Consider the following 17,604-nt stretch of genomic DNA (forward strand, 5'->3'; position numbering starts at 1 on the left):
AAACCGGTTCCATAAAGGGCCGCGTGGCTGCAGGTTTTCATTCCAACCCAGGAGGAGCACATCAGGCCAACCAATCAACATCAAGGGATCACTTAGTTGTCAGCTGAAGACTGAGATCAGCTGATTAATTGATTCCAGCCTGGTGTGTTCCTCCTTGGTTGGAATGAAAACTTGCAGCCACGCGGCCCTTTATGGAACCGGTTTGAGATGCCTGATCTAAAGCGACCCAGTAATTCCCCGAAGAGCAAGCACTTAGCTGTGGCAAGGCAGTTTTCTCTTCTTATTGAAAAGGCACATTATCAGCAACAAGCAGAGTGACAGATTACAGTAAAATGAAGTGATACTGAGTAACTGTCAGGTTCAACCCCCAACACTCCCTCCTGTTTATTCACTTTGCACTATATCTCATTATCGTCTAATAACTTCTTCTCAGATTTTCAGTTATAGAGTCATGTTATAGCATCAGTGTTACACTCAGAGGTCAGTGTCATCATCGTCTGGTTCACCATAGTCACCTGGATCAGGAAACAAATCTGGAAAATGTAAGGAAGCATCATCATCATTATCATCATCTTTCTGAGCTTCACCATTTGGAGTAAGAAGTGCATACATTTCTGATACTTCTGTCTTAACTGGCTGGATTGCAGTGGTAATCATTCTGGTGCATAATGCTCTAATGCAGGGAATACAACAACATCCACATAAGGTGAGGATAGCTGTAAATACAGCGATAGACATTAGAATAGACAACACCAGTTGTTTATATCTACCAAACATGTCTCCAAACCCATCCCACATTGATGTGTCAACTCCAGAGTGGTCTTTCATTTTGCTGTTGAGGGACCTGAGTCCTTCTAACGCCTTGGTGAGACTCCCGTCGGCTGCTGTATTGTTAGGGATGAATGTACAGCACTGATCACCAAATATGGCGCAGACTCCTCCTTTCTCTGCTAACAGCATGTCAACAGCAATTCTGTTTTGGAAAGCCATAAGAGAGGTAGCTGACAACTGCTCGTGGATGGCTGAGAAGCCTTTTTCAGTGTTGTTGCCTAGTCTCTGCACGTTATAATGGATGTAGTTGATTCTGTCTACATTTTTGTTTATAGTGCACCACCAACAGAGGATAGATTCAAAACCTGCTGCTACTTGATCTGCTAATTTGTACTCGTCGGGAACTCCTCTTGGTACCCCAATACTGTCTATGTAAGTGGGGTCATTGTCACTCCATCCTAATGCTGACCTCTTTTCCCTGTCTTTCCAGGTGTGGGGAAGTACACTATTTGCTTTGGACATTAAATCAGTAGCTGAGGTTGGAGTGATGGATACTGGTAGGATCAATGAGACTGAGGCGCAGAATCCTGTGGTGTTATATGGCAGTCTGTCAAACAACTTGTCATCTCCGCACCACCACCAGATGTCACTTCGAGACTTAGGTCTAAAGGTTATGTCTACTGTCTGCACTGAGTAACATTGGGTGCTGTCTAATTTACTCATTTTACTGCCTTCACCTGTCCTATTTATGCAGGAGGAGCCAGTTGTTGTCTATCTTAGAAACACCTGTGGTTATTTTGAACCAATCATCTGTGTCAGGTTTCACGTAAATCTTAACAATAGGTTTGATTGGAGAGATCGATTTTGGCCCTGGAGTGATGTCAGGTACTACGGTCGGGGACGTAACGTTTATGATAGTTATATTTGGACACAACAGAAGCACAACACAGGGATCTTGAGCATGAGGTCTCCATACACACAGAGCTAACCCATGACATGGTGGGTCCCGGTGCACTCCAAAACTTTGAGGTTTTCCAAAAGGGTTTTGGGTTGTATTAACGTTTAACATCAATCTATCATTTGATTTGGTTAAGGAGACCTGACCTTTCCACGTATTGGAGCGCTGGGAGGATCCATATGATCCTTTACTCCATGATCCAGTAGTGGTAAAGACATTTTTCCAGTTGTGTCCTGACTGTTTCATGCCGCTACTGTCCAAATACCAGTCATATCCCTTCCACTTATTTATGTCATAGCCTCCGACTCGTAAGCTCCGGTCAAAGGTGAACACTGCCTACGTACTGTTGTTTTGATAACAGAAATACAGCTCTTTTGTCGTGTCTTGGTCTTCATCAGTAGTATTGCAGGGATTCTTTAAAAGCTTTCGTTGAATTTTGGATGTATTTGGATTGTAATATCCTACTCTTCTTCTCTGTACATTGAGGTTCTTTTCCCATAGTAATAGTGATATTACTATTATTACTCCTATCAATCCACCCACCGCCACCATTTTCTTATGCGTCGGAGTGAGCATCCTGCCTGTAGGCCTGAAACCCCTCCTAACACCTCCAGAGTTGTGGACAATCTTCACTGGGTTTGAGACGACTGCAAACTGTAATTGCAGCCCCCTTTGTAGCCAGACTTCCTCTGGAAGCTTGTTAAGGAGTTACAGTACTACAGCAGATACCACAATGCTAGTATTGTGACGCAGATAAGGACGGTTACAGTGTATACTAGGATAGAAATAGCTATTTTAGTCATAATTAATCACTTTCTTACAGTGTGTCAAATGGACCCATGTATTTCGTTCTGATTTGTCAGTTGTTTTTGTTGTTGTTGTAGCATTTTTCTCATATAATCAGCTAAGGTACTTTCATCATCAGTTTCCCATATGTTCTTAAAGAATGGTAATCTGTAAGGTCTGCCAAATATTACTTCATATGGTGTTAACCCATTTGAACTGGTGATATTAATGTATAGTTTTACTAAATCTAAACATTTAGTCCATGGTCTTTTAGTTTCTTCCATACACTTCCTGAGTCTATTTTTTATAGTTCCATTCATTCTTTCCACCAGTCCTGCACTTTGTGGGTGATAGGCACAGTGATGTTTTAGGTCTATATGAAATGCTTGACCTATTTTAGTTATTATTTGATTTACAAAATGTGAACCATTATCACTGTAGATCTTTTCTGGAATCCCATAACGTGGAATTATGTCTTGGCATAAAGCTTTAGCTACTGTTAGTGCATCTGGGTGTTTTGTAGGAAAAAGCTCTATCCATTTTGAGAATGAATCTATTATCACTAAACAGAACTTTTTCCCTTCACTATTGTTAAGTTCTATAAAATCCATATGTATGTGTTGGAATGGATAATCTGGTTTTGGAAACTGTCCTCTCTTTGGTCTTAAATTACCCTGAGCATTATGTTTTGCACACACCAAACATGCTCTACAAAATTTTTTTGAATAGGAATTAAAGCCATAGGTAGTATATATTTGGTTTATCAATCCCACCATCCCTCCTGTTGAGACATGTGTCTTCCCATGGCTCAATATTGCTGCCCATTTGTATAGGTTTTTTGGTAGGATTGGTTTATCTTCTGGTCATACGTAGATTCCATCTTTTAGGTGTGCCCCTTTTCTTTTCCATTGTTCTTGTTCTTGTTTAGGTGATTGTTGTTGCATAGGCGTACTGGCTATCTGTATATATTGTCGCTACTTTATCTTTCATAAGCTTGCATGCTTCTGTGAGGGCCACTAACTCTGCAGCTTGTGCTGAAAAATGTTGAGGCAACGCTTCTGCTTTTAAAATTTTATCATGTGTTACTACAGCATAGCCTGTTCTTGTTTTTCCTGTTTCATCTTTTTTAGAGGAACCATCTACAAACAGGGTTTGTCCTTCTTCTAAAGGAGTGTCTTTTAAATCTGCTCTGCTTTTTGCTGTCTGCTCTGCTAATGCTTCACAATCATGAGTTTCACCTTCATCCTCTGTGGGAACCAGTGTCGCTGGGTTAAGTACTGTGCATCATTCTATTTTTAGATGAGGCTGGGACAGTAGTATTGACATGCAAGATAAATGTCTTGCTGGTGACAGGAAACTCATTTTTGTTTGTAAAAGCAGAGCTGACACTGCATGAGGGACTTTTAGTACTAGAGGGTGGAAGAGTACTATGTCTGCGCTCGAGGTTACAGCTAATGATGCAGCAATTACTGCTCTTACACAATGCGGTAGGGCGCATGCTACAGCATCCATTTTAGTTGAGTAGTAAGCTACAGGTCTAAGCTTATTACCATGCATTTGTGTCAAAACTGAGGTCATAAAATGTCCTTTGCAGTCTACCATTTGTACAAATTCCTTTTGGTAATCAGGTAACGCCAGTGTACAGCTACTAACCATAGCTTGCTTTAATTTGCATAGAGCTCCTTCTGCTTCAGACGTCCATTTTAAGTTATGAGACATTTTCAGTTCGTCTTTGTACATGAGAGACTGCAATGGCGCTGTTAACTCTGCATAATTAGGTACCCAACTTCTGCAATAATTTGTGAGTCCTAAAAAAGACATCATTTGTTTCTTTGTCAGTGGTTTGGGTGCCTGTAGTATGGCTGTTTTTCTTTCCTCTAGAATAGTTCTTCCTCCTGCACTTAGCTGATGACCTAGATACTTTACTTTTTCTTGACAGAATTGCAACTTGTTTTTGCTTACTTTGTGACCTTCTTCAGCTAGGTGTTTTAACAATGCTATTGTGTCTGTTTCACATCCTTCCTTGGTTTCTGATGCTACTAATATGTCATCTACATAAGTTAGTAGTTGACTTTTATTTGGAGGCTCGAAGGTAGATAAACTCGATGCAATTACTTGAGAGTAAATTGTTGGACTTTCACAATACCCTTGAGGTAATCTGGTATAAGTATATCTTTTTCCTTTAAACGTAAATGCAAACCAGAATTGGCTGTCTTTATGCACTGGTACTGAGAAGAATGCATTACTTATGTCCACTACTGTGAAATGCTTAGCTTTTGGGTTCAGAGAGTTTAATAGCGTGTGTGGATCTGCCACACATGGAGATCTTTGAATTACTGCATTATTTACCGCTATTAAATCCTGAACCATCCTCCATCCTGTTGATGGGGGTGCCTTTTTTCCATAAATAAAGTTCACAAACATTCATGTAGTTATATACTCATCTGATTTTCTTTTATGAATGTTCGGTTCTTTGTTTTCCTTATTCTTGGATGTTCTTGTTTTATTCATTTTTACAATTTATTTTAATTTATCAGTTTTCTGCTTATCAGAAAGGCTTGATTTCCTATTAGAAAAAATTTGAACAAGGGATTTATACTATTTGTCTTTCATAGTACATTTGTCTGATTATGCAATCCTACATACTTATTATACTTATTTTTTTTTTATGAGTTTACAGGCCTCAATTAGTACCACTAATTTTGCAGTGTTTTGTGCTGAAATTTGTATGGGTCTTTATTGTGTTTTTCTCTCTTATGTTTGTACTGTCAATACGTATTGTTATTCTTATGGTATGTATATTAATCATCTTCTGTTAATATTGTCCTGTTTTCCTATTTTTCTACTTCTTTCCTTTTTGTACTTTGCTTAAATCATTCATCTTTTCTTCTATCACTTATTTGTCATTCATTTTCAACTTTTCTCATACTTATCTCATTCGCTTTTTGCCCTGTTCCTTTGCTTTTACACCTACTTTTCTTGTTCCTTTTTCTTAACCGTTATTTTTCCAACCTTTTGATTTTTGCTTAGTTTAACATTTCACCTACCTTCCTGATTCTCCTGATTTTGATGCCCTTCTAGAGGACTTATTTTCACATTCTCTAGCTAAATGACCTTCCTTTCCACAAGCCCAACAGGTCTTAGGTTTATTTTTTGTACATGATCCAGAACCTCTGTCTCTACCTTTACCACGGCCTTTCCCTCAGCCTCTATTTCCAGACTGTTGGTAGGGTTTTTCTTTATTCATTTTCTTTTTCTTTTTGCTCTTCTGTTACATCCTGTTTCTTTTTCTTCTCCCTTTCTTGTCTTGCCCTCCTTTCACCTTCCTCTCGTTGTCCTGCTATTTTCATCCAGACCTGTGTCTGTTCATAACCTTCCTTTCTCATTTTATTGTCTTTTTGTTTACATTTATCCCTTATTTTTTATTGTAATTCTCTAATGCCTGCTGTGGATAATTTTCCATTAAAGTCATATCGTTTTATCCAGTAACATAGGGGTTCTATCGCTGAGGCATTTTGTTTTAAAACGACCTTCCAATCTTTGTATGGAAGTTTTTTGAGGAATTTTTCTCTTTCTTTACTTTGTCCCTTTCCCATTTTGAACTAAATTTGGATCCAGTGGTTCTTAACACCTACTGTATTCTAACACTGGATTTGTCTTTCAACAAGATGGTGATAAATAACCTTTTGTGGTAAAACTCGCTTCGACCTTTTCAGGTGGAGCTTTCTTGCCTACATGCATCCACAAAGGCTCACCATTTGTTCCTTGTTGCTTTGGTGTAAAATACAATTACCTAGTGGTAATAGTATTTTCTTTCACACACACTTTCACACCTTTTTGTCTTTTAACACGCAGAAAAGACTTCTTTAAACAGAGAGGACTCCCTTGGTCCTTTTACTTCTAAGACCTCTAGTCTTTCTTCACTTTAGAACTACCTTGGTTCTATTTTATTTCAACACAAACTCCGTCTATTCTTTCTCCTTCCTACGGACCTGTTTGTTGAGACTTTCGTCACTCTTTTCTTTACCTGATAGTGCCTAGGATTGTCAGGGTTTTACTGTAACTCTGTTTTATTCTTCAATACAGACTCCGTCTATCATTCTACTTTCCTACGGACCTATCTGTTCGGATCCTTTTACTTCTATTTTATTTGTCTCTCATTCATTCCTTTTTAAATAACAGTTCTACTCACAATTCTCTGAGTCCTCGGATCTTCCGTCAACCCTCGGATCCCAGCCTGCGAGGGAGGGACCAGTCCCGGAAAGGGTCTTAGTGCTGTGGCCACAGTCTTGCCTGGATCTCACTTACGCGCTGGGATCGTTAGGTATCTTGGAATCCGGCTCGAAGGACCAATGTAAATGTCAGGTTCAACCCCCAACACTTGTATCAAAATGTGCACACAAAGAAGACACAGAGAATTGAGTATATTTTACTTGCAAGGAGAGTGACAGGAGACTGCTCAGTTACAATCCTCCAAACTCACTCTGAGGCAGTCTCCTCTCTGCTTGCCTTTTATTTACAAAGGAATGCCCTAACTACATGAGGTTTCAACTTCTAAGGGGAAAGGGGGTGCCAGTTGAAACCAGTTCTCTCGTAACACTCAGTGCCGTACGCAGACAGTTCCTCCTTATCTGGATGGTGCCAGGCTGTTTGCGGTGAGGTCAACCTGCTCTCTCTTCCTGCAAGCATAGTAAGCACACATACACACACAATATGCAGAGCAATAGTCTAACTACAAAAATAGATGAGTATATAGTAAAGAGTAGAATAACTTATGTACAATTTCTCTAACAGTAACACCTCTGCTAGTAGTACATGTAAGTACTACTAGCAGAGGTATGTGTGCATGCAGTTTCATACACATTCCGGGAACATGCATGAACATGAAACTTACATACTGTCATGCCCAGCCCAAGGACATGGCAGTATGTATTCCAAACGCTTTTATAGACTGTCATTAACTAAGTGTATGTCACTGCACATCACAATCAGAAGATTGCAGATGTATTGCCAAGCTGGTTTTAAGAGACAGTGTAGGAAAGAGCAGGAGGAAAGAGAATGTACAGTTGCACAATGCAAGTTCCACACAGAGATGTAATAGTAATAGTAGTGGGAACTAGACAATTACGGCGCCGCCGAAATTTTGACAGTGGCACGAGGGGGCTGCTGGTGTTATCTATACCACTGTTTCTCAAGCCTGGTCCTTTGTAGTAATACCTGCTCCAGCACACCTGATTCAAATGAATGGCTCGTTATCAGGCCTCAGCAGAGCCCAGTAATGAGCTGAGCATTAGAATAAGGTGTGTTGGAGCATGGAAACATCTAAAACATGCAGGGCAGTGGTACTCCAGGACCAGGATTGAGAAACACTGACCTATACTAAACATTCAGTAGTCACAATTTCAGTTCAAGATATTTCTCCCTTGTTTTAACTATAGTTAAAACATAACTGAAGGTCACTTCAAGGGACAATATACAGACTTTTAATTAATGGGAGTTAATGGGAGAGACTCCCCTGCCGTGTCTCGAGTCACAAATGCATTTTTTCAACAGGGAAGTGTCTGTAGCCATCAGATGTATTGGCATATTTCAATAAAATGATGGATTATCAAACCATGCTATATGTATCAATATCTACTAGTGTTGTCATGATACCAACATGTATTTCAATAGTTTTTGATACTTAAAAAAAAAATGTCATTATTGGTTGAGACAGATAACCTAAAAAATATTTTCATTAGATACAGCCTGTCTTAAGTAGGACCAAAGTCTTTAAATGGTATGTTACTATCTTTATAACATATTAAATGGCTAAATGTGTATGTAAAAGTTTGTTACTTCATAAAGATCATGTGTGTGTGCATTAACAGCTCTGGAAAAAAAATTAAGGGGCCAATTCAACTTAATTGCAAATCAGCATGTCTACATGTATGGCAAAAAGTTAAAAAAATATTGTATGAATATTAATATAATAGGCCTAATATTAAATAATATAAATTGGCTATTTAAACCAGATAATGTAGTAGCTAATTGCAGTGCAGCTTCATTTTTTTCCCATTTTTTTCTGTACTTTTGTGGAGAGTGAAGGGGGCTGGAGTTGCTGCTTTTAGCTTTGAATGTGCCTTTTTTTTCATGGCTATACATTTAAGTTATTACCTGACTCCTGTTCATGTTCTTGCAAAGAAGCTGTAAGATTGGCTGAAAGCATACAGGGTTGCTTGCACTATGACATGATGGAGAACGACATGGAGAATGAGTTTTACGATGAGCTCCCTGAATATATTAAACATTAAAAATCTATATTTCAAATATGTATGTGGTTTAGAATGAATACAACATCTGTAGGCTATCTACAGAAAGATGTATTCATGGTAATTCATAAATTCTTGATATCTATATTAGTTTATTTCCTTAATAAACACTCTCACACAGAAGCAAACCTTCATGTAGAGCATCAATGTCTTCACTATCTATCTTTCTTTCTGTAGTTATCGCTAGCACTAGTTATCGGTAGCTAGCTAGCGCTAGTTATCGCTATAGCTGGCTAGCACTAATTATTGCTAGTGCTAGTTAATGCTAGCTAGCTAGCGCTAGTTATTGCTAGCTAGCTATCGCTAGCTTGCAGTAGTTATCGCTAGCGCTAGTTATCGCTCTCACACAGAAGCAAACCTTCATGTAGAGCATCAACGTCTTCACTATCTATCTTTCTTTCTATAGTTATTAATCGCAATAGTTATCGGTAGCTAGCTAGCGCTAGTTATCACTATAGCTGGTTAGCACTAATTATTGCTAGTGCTAGTTAATGCTAGCTAGCTAGCGCTAGTTATTGCTAGCTAGCTATCGCTAGCTAGCTTGCGCTAGTTATCGCTAGCGCTAGCTTATTGGACACAGGTTGCAGCTACTTTTTCGCTGTCGGTTTCTCCTGAACAACTTGTGATTGTAAGAAAACGGGAGCTGCTATCAAAAAATCGATTAGACTGTGAGATGCGTAAAAGTCTGGGCCAGATGTACTTGTGTTTGGTGTTGGGATATGTTTTCGAAAAATTAGTAAATGGTCGATTTAAAAAGACAGACTGCGGCAGGCTGCAAGAAAAAACTGGAGATTGTATTGGCTTACATGGAGCAGCAGAGCAGGGCAGCTGGTGCAATCCTTCATTATTTAAATTTGGTGGGGGCTAACCCTTTAAAATTGAAATCAGAGGCGAGAAGAGACGTTTGTCTACAAAAGGATCCAAAAATGATGTGCCTCATATTCACCGTTTGGAGTTTATGGCAATTTAAAAAAAAAAATCAGGCGATTTCTCACCGCCTCTCGCACTCTAGCTGATGACATCACCCACTCTTGGGGCAGAAATTCTGAGCATTTTGTGAGAAACTTTATGGTCTTCAGGTGGTCAGGGATCAAAAACCGCAAGAGATATCAAAAAGTGAGCCGAGGTTCATTTTGAGCCGACAAAATTATCTACGTTTTAAAGTTTGAATGAAGTGGGAAGATTTTCGCTGTTTTTTAGTGAATAACTTTGCAAATTATTCACGAATCCTGTCATAAGTACATAGCACACCATTCCTGATTGAGCCGCACGTTTTCATATATAGTTTGCGAGGGTTTTCTCGAAACTGCTGGACTAGTTACGCGCCGAAATTCTGGTGGAATATGAAAAAAGAAAAATATGAAAAACAAAAAGAGAGATTACAATAGTGGCTCAAGCTATGCTATTAGTGGCTCGTGCATTGCCTCGTACCACTAATAATCACAACCATTACCATAACTATCATTTGGTTAATTAGAGTGTCCTATTGAGGTGTCGAGCACAGCAGCCCTCCTACAGTACATGATGTGCTTATGAAGTGAACTGGTTGACCTTTACAAATGCAGAGACATCAGTCAATGTAGACTCAGGTATTAAGCAAATGTTTAAGTGACACAGAGCATGGAACTAGAACTCCTACCCCTCAACCCCCGACAGCTATAGACACTAAAAAAACTGGAAAAACGACATAGTTCAGAGTCACACCACCAATGGTAATGAGAGGGGGGGAGTTCATCTCAAAAAGGCTCAACGGTACAAAAGAGGCAGCCCACAGAGAAGGAAAACCTGAGTACTGGAGCATTCAGTCTGCAATTTACAGGCAGGTTCCACTGAGTGACCATGGCCGAGTACAAGGTAGAAGTGACGACAGGTAACTTGCAAAGTGCAGGAACATCGGACCACATATATGTCACTTTATTTGGAAGTAAAGGGCAGAGTGACCGAACTGAGTTGGACAACTATGGTATCGACTTCACAGCGGGGACAGTAAGTTCAGTCCAATTGGAAACTGCTTTGATTGTGATTCCCAAATTAGGTCTAGGACATTGTAATGGTTTTTGTCTGTGCTTTTATTGATATAGCATAATCTTGTGAAAGTAGTTGCATCTATCTAGTGACTCATTTGAGTACATTACATTGACTTGTATTCAATTTACTGCCATTAACTTTATATGGTACTTTGAACAATCGTGTGGCAATCTGGTTAGCACTTTAATTCAATTGCCAAATTTCCCAAGATATTTCAAAATAAATCTTTCTGCATCCAGCCTGTCACACTGGTTTTCTCAACTCACCAAATTTCATTCACACTTGTCAGTCTAACTCATAACTGCTGTCAAGAGCCCTCATATTCTCTGAAAGGATTTATTTGTGCTGTTAAAAACAGGGCTTTCACAGCCAGTTATCACTATGTGTGCTTTAATTTCTATATTTTTTTCCAGTACAGCAACAACTTTAGAGGACAATCCAGGCTTAAATGCTTGCCTATTATATGCTTTACTAAATATTTTGGGGTAAATGTGTTTGTGTTTAACTGTGTTATACTGTTTGTGAGTGTATTTGCACTTTTTTGATCATATGCTGTTTTAGTTTACCGTATGCTATAGAAGCATACTTGACTCCACCATTGTACAAGTCTCTAGTTTTGGATCCAACGTACACTCAGCTAATCTTATTACTATCTATATTTATATTCCAAGACAGAGACCTACACCATTGATTAGTAATAGAATAAAGTCATTATTATTTTCTGCTTTATCACAGACATTATAAAGTACCTTCACCCTTTTTTCCAGACAGGGATTTATACGGTGAAATCCAGTTTGTCTCTGGGGGAACTTCTGCTGGTGAAGGTGGAGAAGGATCCGTTCTTCCTCCTCCCAGAAAATGAGTGGTACTTATCCAAACTGGTGGTGACCACTCCAGAGGGAGACGCCATTCTTTTCCCCTGTTACAGATGGATCTCCAGGGGAGAGATGGTAGAGCTGAGGGGAGGGAGAGGTCTGCATCAAATTACCCAGAGAATGTTTAGAGATTAGTTAATATAAAGCTTTTTATTTCTATTTTTGACAACTTTTGTAAAAATTTGAATGCTGTTCTGTTCTTTTCATGTCTCAGCCATGAAGGTTTTTGAGGAGAAGCATCCCCTGCTGATTGAACATCGGGAAAAGGAGCTGGCACTTAAAAAGAGCTTTTACCAGTAAGTTTTCATGTGTGTCGTGCTGTATTTCAAGCCACAACTACTGTTTAGTCTCTGTGCTTTCCGGTAACATTGCTTGTTTGTTTTGTTAGATGGAAGATTATGGCTGAAGGACTACCCCACGGCAACAGCTGCGAGGAAGCGTCTGAGTTACCATCTGAAGTTCGTTTCTCTGCATCCAGATCAAATGAAATCTTGAGCACAAAAGCGATAACGTGGGTCTATATAGATGCATATGATGGACACCACCAAGTTCCAATATAGTCGTATTCTCTTTCGAGGCAAAAAGCACATTTGAAGCATTGATGTCAGCATGTTGTTTAATCCTGTATTACGTCTTCCCTTTTTTTGGGCTTGTCTTACCTCAGTGGAATTGAACTCAAGCTTAAGGGGCTGCTTGGCTCTGCTGAAAAATGGGAAAGCATTGAAGACATGAAAAAAATCTTCTGGTACAAAAGGACTACAATGTCAGGTACATTTGTTCTTCCAGTTTTCAAGTTCACCACAGCAATCACCCTGTCACAGTTTTATAATAACAGGCGACTGCACATAAGCATTTGAAAGACACACTATAATCAGTGCACTGAAACAATTCTTTCTAGCTTACCGACAAGTGATCTCACTATCTACTGTCTACTAACTATCAGAAGTTGGCAGATTGATGGGACTGTTTTTAGTGCAGCTTCCTGTTTCAACTTGCACTGCTAATCATTGTCTCAGCAAATGGGAGATGTGACTTAGCAGATGGGCTAAATCTGTCCAGCGAAGCATTATTTCTTATATTTCTGTTTCACCATCCCAACATCATCAACAAGAGTGCATCCACAATGCAACATACCTGCCTGTTTTCAAGAAAACTGTTTTTTGTGCAAACTGTTTTTGCACAACTTTGCAGAGTCAACTGCTAAACAGTTTGTTTATCTTCAGTCCATGTCAAGCTAACGTAACTTCTTTTTGATAATTGACCATGATCACCACGTTGTACTTCAAAGAAATAAAACCATTTCAGACATTAGATATTATATTTGCCAATTGCAATTCTTACAGACTATGTTGCAGAACACTGGAAGGAAGACGACTTTTACGGATACCAGTTTCTGAACGCAGTCAACCCCAACGTGATCAAGAGGTGCACAGTGCTTCCCCGAAACTTTCCAGTGACAGAGGAGATGGTAAAGCCATTCCTGGAAAAGGGAAGCTCTCTGAAGAGTGAAATGAAGGTATGGAAGATAAGTGGCAATACTCTTTGCACTTTGTTTTGGGATTCCAGGTCTAAAACACTGGGCAACAGTTAGACCTCTTCATATTGTCTTGATATATTCTGATAATCTTAGCCTTGGGAGGTGATTTGTATATTGTCTGAAACACTTCTGCCTTTCTTCCCCACACAGAAAGGCAATATCTTCCTCTGTGACAAGAAGAAGATGGATGGAATACCGCCTAGAACCTATAATGGTGAAACTCTGCACGTGACTGGTGGATTCTGTTTGTTCTACATGAACCCAAACAACAAGCTGATGCCAATAGCAATACAGGTATTCGCTGATATAGCATTTAATCATGTGGTCTAGTCAGATATAAATATTACATTCTGTAGCACACTGGTATGTTTTTATAAGTCATGTCACACCATTTTATATAAAAATGAAATGAGTGTTTCACATATTCCAGCTGCATCAACAACCCTCTGAGGAGAACCCCATCTTTCTGCCCAGTGACACGGAGACGGACTGGCTGCTAGCCAAGATGTTTTTTAAAAGTGCAGATGTAATTGATCATGAAGCAGTCCATCACCTCATGAACACTCACTTTCTGGCAGAAGTTTACATTCTCGCCACGGTCCGCAGCTTCCCTGTGATTCATCCCCTCTACAAGGTACAATTACACAGCAGTAATCACAGTGCTGGTGCACTTTTTTCGATTGCCTTGATCCGGGCTGATTATTGTTGACTCATTTTTCAGTTATTTTTGAATTTTTGTCTATGTCAAATTATACTGATAACTTTATTTGAAAGCTATTAGTTTGTTTCTTTGTAACAAAGAAAACGTAAAATAAGATAAAGAAAATAAAACCCACTTGATAATTACAGTAAAAATGAGATGAAGATACATAAAGAGAGAGAGCAACCCACTAACAGCCCCTTAAACCTCTACACAACCAAGGCACCCCACAACTTTATATCTTAAATTATATTAACTTATATTCTATGTTTATCTCCCCATAATATATAGCACAGAACAATATAAACTTTTTATTGTTTTGTTTTCAAAGAATAATATTACACAGATAAATATTAGGAACAAGCAATAAAGAAGAAAACCTGTTTTCAGCTTTGTTTCGTTATGGCTTCCTTTGGTAATCGAATGATGTGCTGCCTGTTGTTTAAAGAAACTACCTCAAATTTTCTTTCCTCTATCTGCACAGCTGCTGTTCCCACACTTCCGATACACTCTCCACATAAACACTACAGGCCGCACCGCTCTTCTTGGACCTGGTGGACCTTTAAATATAGTATGACCCTTTAATTTACATTTTTCTAAATATTCAGATTATGCCATCTATATTGCACCGTTGCAAAACCAACTTTCTTTTGTTTTACTTCAAAAACCATGTCTGATGGTAATGTTTATGCATTATTGATTATTAGAGTTCACTTGGAACCGACGGGGTAATAGAGCTCATGAGAAGGGCTCTCTCTGAACTGACCTACAGCACCTTCTGTCTGCCAGAGAATATTGCTGCACGAGGACTTGAGTCCATCCCCAACTTCTACTACAGAGATGATGGCCTGAAGCTGTGGAACATCATTAACAGGTTACCTTTAAGAAAATATTGCAACTGCCCAAACTGATCTATTTAGCAAACAGCCATAAATGTGTCTGTCCCTCTGTCTTTTTTCACATATAAATGTGACCTAAATCTAAACCTTAAAATCTAATTATTTTGTGTTCACCAGCTTTGTGAAGGCCATAGTGGAGTACTATTATCCCTCAGACAGAGAGGTCTGTAAAGACACTGAGCTGCAGGAATGGATCTGTGAGATATTCACACATGGCTTCTTAGGAAACAAAGCTTCAGGTATTTAATGTTCTGAAGTCATTTGTAAACATGACCTGTGTGTATAGTAGCCTATAACATTTTGCACAGCAAGTTTTTCAGGCACGCAGTGAATAGCAATGATTAACTGATAATGATTGTGCTGCCAACAGGCTTTCCAGCATGCTTTCACGCTGTCAAGGATGTGGTGAAGTTCATCACCATGGTGATCTTCTCAATGACGGCTCAACATGCTGCAGTCAATAACGGGCAGGTGAGCCAATAAACAGCTTTGAAAACAGAAAGCTCCTTAAACTTTAAACAAACTTGATAATTGATCAAACACTTGGAATGTGTGGCAGATCCAGAATGTGTTCTATCCCGCTGGCTTTCAACTTTGGGGTCCCCGACTAGAGGTCACCAAAGTGTCACTGCGAGTTGCAAGGCCTTCTTGAGTTTAAGGGGACCCTTAAAAAAATACTGCAGGCCTATGACTCAGCATTTAATGAATGAATGAAATTGACATCCAAAGAGCTAACAGAACAATGGCCAAGAGTCAGAAAAAGGAAAACACTGAATTTGCCAAATGTAGGACTGCAAATTAAAATAAAAATAACATAATACAGACAGAGAATTGCATAAAAAGTTATTAAAAACATCAAGTAAACAAACCTGTGATGCAACATTCACTGGACATAATCTGCTCAAAATTCATCAAAATTATTTGTTTTACACAGACTTCTGTGAAGTGCAGTTCTTGCAGTTTTGCATTCACTTTGTAGGTTAATTGTAGTTTATCAGTTGTTTTGTATTGATATTGTTATGCGCTAAATACAATACGATATATCCAGGAAATTTGTCACTTAATCAGGGTCATGATAGAAAAGGAATCTTTTAAGAAAAAGGGTTTGGAACCACTGTCTATCCAATATTGCTGTCCTGCAGTCAATAATAGACAGGTGAGGAATGGAATGCACGTTCCTTTGAGGTTTTATTATGTATTAAATTTGTTTCACTTTAAGTGTATTGTACATTAAGATTTTTCTTTTAATATATATATATACGCACATACACACACACACATATATACATGTATGTCTATATATACATATATATACATACATACATACATACATACATATATACATATTTATATGTTCATATATATATATGTGTGTGTATATATGTATATATGTATATATATATATGTGTATGTGTATATATATATATACACACACACATATATATACATGTATATATATACATATATACATACATACATACATATATACACACACACACATATATATATATATATATATATGAACATATAAATAAAAAATTTCAGTGATATATTAAAACTTCTTTCATAATTTAGTTTGACTACCACTTCTGGGCGCCCAACGGCACACTCCTGCTGCACAAACCTCCTCCAACCACTAAGGGGCAGTCAAGCATGAAGACAATTATGGAGACCCTCCCAAATGTTGGAGAGACGGTCACTTTTGCTGCAATGGTGCGGCTACTTTCGGAACAGTACTCTGACATGGTGAGTTTGGGAAGTTTTTTGGACAGCGCTTTTAAAACAATAGCGAACTAAGTACTGATCTGATCGACTGTTTCATTTTGGTTTCATTTTGGCATTTTGACAGGTTGTCTTGGGGGCATACCCTGAAGAACGTTTCGATGAGCCTGCCCCGAAGCAGATGATTAAGGAATTTCAAGCTGAGTTGTCCTACCTTAGTGAGGCAATTGCAAAAAGAAACTCAGAGCTTGAAATACCCTACACCTATCTGGATCCTAGTCAGATAGAGAACAGTGTAGCTACTTAAGAAAGTCTGAGGGAGCCCGTCTGAAGTGGGTAATTGTATTCATACCTAACTCAACACCTGTCTTGCATGCTGGCAAGACGTGTTTAACTCTGAATTTAATGCACAGAGCAGGTGAGGTTTTAGAAACATGTAGTGAGGTATTGCATGCTGGGACTAGAGGACTATATTTTGGTTGTATGGGGATTTGTGGCTGATTTTGTTGTTTCCGACTTCTACAAGTGAATGATCTTGTGTTTAACACTAGTTAAGATGAAATCAATTATATCAGAGTTCTGGCTCGGAGCAAAGTTCCTCTTTATGTTTTCTGTCCGCATTTGAAAAAAGCAATTTAAAGTCAGGTTTTCTTTAATGTGTGTTTTTTTTTTTTTGTTTTTTTTTTACATTCATATAAAACATTAGGGGTTGAGGGGAGAAATTAATTAGATAAAGCTGCACACTATTCACAAATTTATGTAATTGGAGGGCTACTTCATAACGTATAACAGAAATGCATGATTATTAATATCAAAATAAAGGTGAACTAATGTGTGTTTTTCCTCTGTGTTTCTTGTGTCCTGCCTACATATGGTACAGGACTTCTTAACCTTAAAAACTGTGAATTGACATGACGCACCCAAAGGCTTCAATGAAAAAAATCTGTACTCAAGTCTTGGCATATACCAAGCGTAAACCACTGAGTCACCAATGGACTTATTTTATTCAATGGCAAA

At 38.6% G+C, this 17,604-nt stretch overlaps 1 protein-coding gene across 3 annotated transcripts; it reads left to right on the top strand.

Moving 5' to 3' along the window:
- The first annotated feature begins 6,068 nt into the window (after positions 1 to 6,068).
- On the top strand, positions 6,069 to 17,321 carry LOC121621757 (arachidonate 12-lipoxygenase, 12R-type-like). Of its 3 annotated transcripts, XM_041958366.1 has the most exons (14): positions 6,069 to 7,205; positions 11,622 to 11,826; positions 11,944 to 12,025; positions 12,118 to 12,240; positions 12,394 to 12,497; positions 13,073 to 13,245; positions 13,417 to 13,560; positions 13,697 to 13,900; positions 14,451 to 14,537; positions 14,674 to 14,840; positions 14,983 to 15,104; positions 15,236 to 15,336; positions 16,441 to 16,611; positions 16,715 to 17,321. In XM_041958366.1, exons 2-14 carry the CDS (start codon positions 11,802 to 11,804, stop codon positions 16,892 to 16,894), a joined length of 1,683 nt encoding a protein of 560 aa, XP_041814300.1. In that variant the 5' UTR covers positions 6,069 to 7,205; positions 11,622 to 11,801; the 3' UTR covers positions 16,895 to 17,321. The 3 variants fall into 3 exon arrangements, with proteins under 3 accessions (XP_041814300.1, XP_041814299.1, XP_041814301.1); XM_041958365.1 differs by lacking the exon at positions 6,069 to 7,205 and having other exon boundaries at positions 9,835 to 11,826; XM_041958367.1 differs by lacking the exons at positions 6,069 to 7,205; positions 11,622 to 11,826 and having other exon boundaries at positions 11,962 to 12,025; positions 12,118 to 12,187.
- The last annotated feature ends 283 nt before the right edge of the window (positions 17,322 to 17,604 follow it).

The sequence above is a fragment of the Chelmon rostratus genome, chromosome 18, assembly GCF_017976325.1.
Source record: "Chelmon rostratus isolate fCheRos1 chromosome 18, fCheRos1.pri, whole genome shotgun sequence".
Lineage (NCBI taxonomy): Eukaryota > Metazoa > Chordata > Actinopteri > Chaetodontiformes > Chaetodontidae > Chelmon > Chelmon rostratus.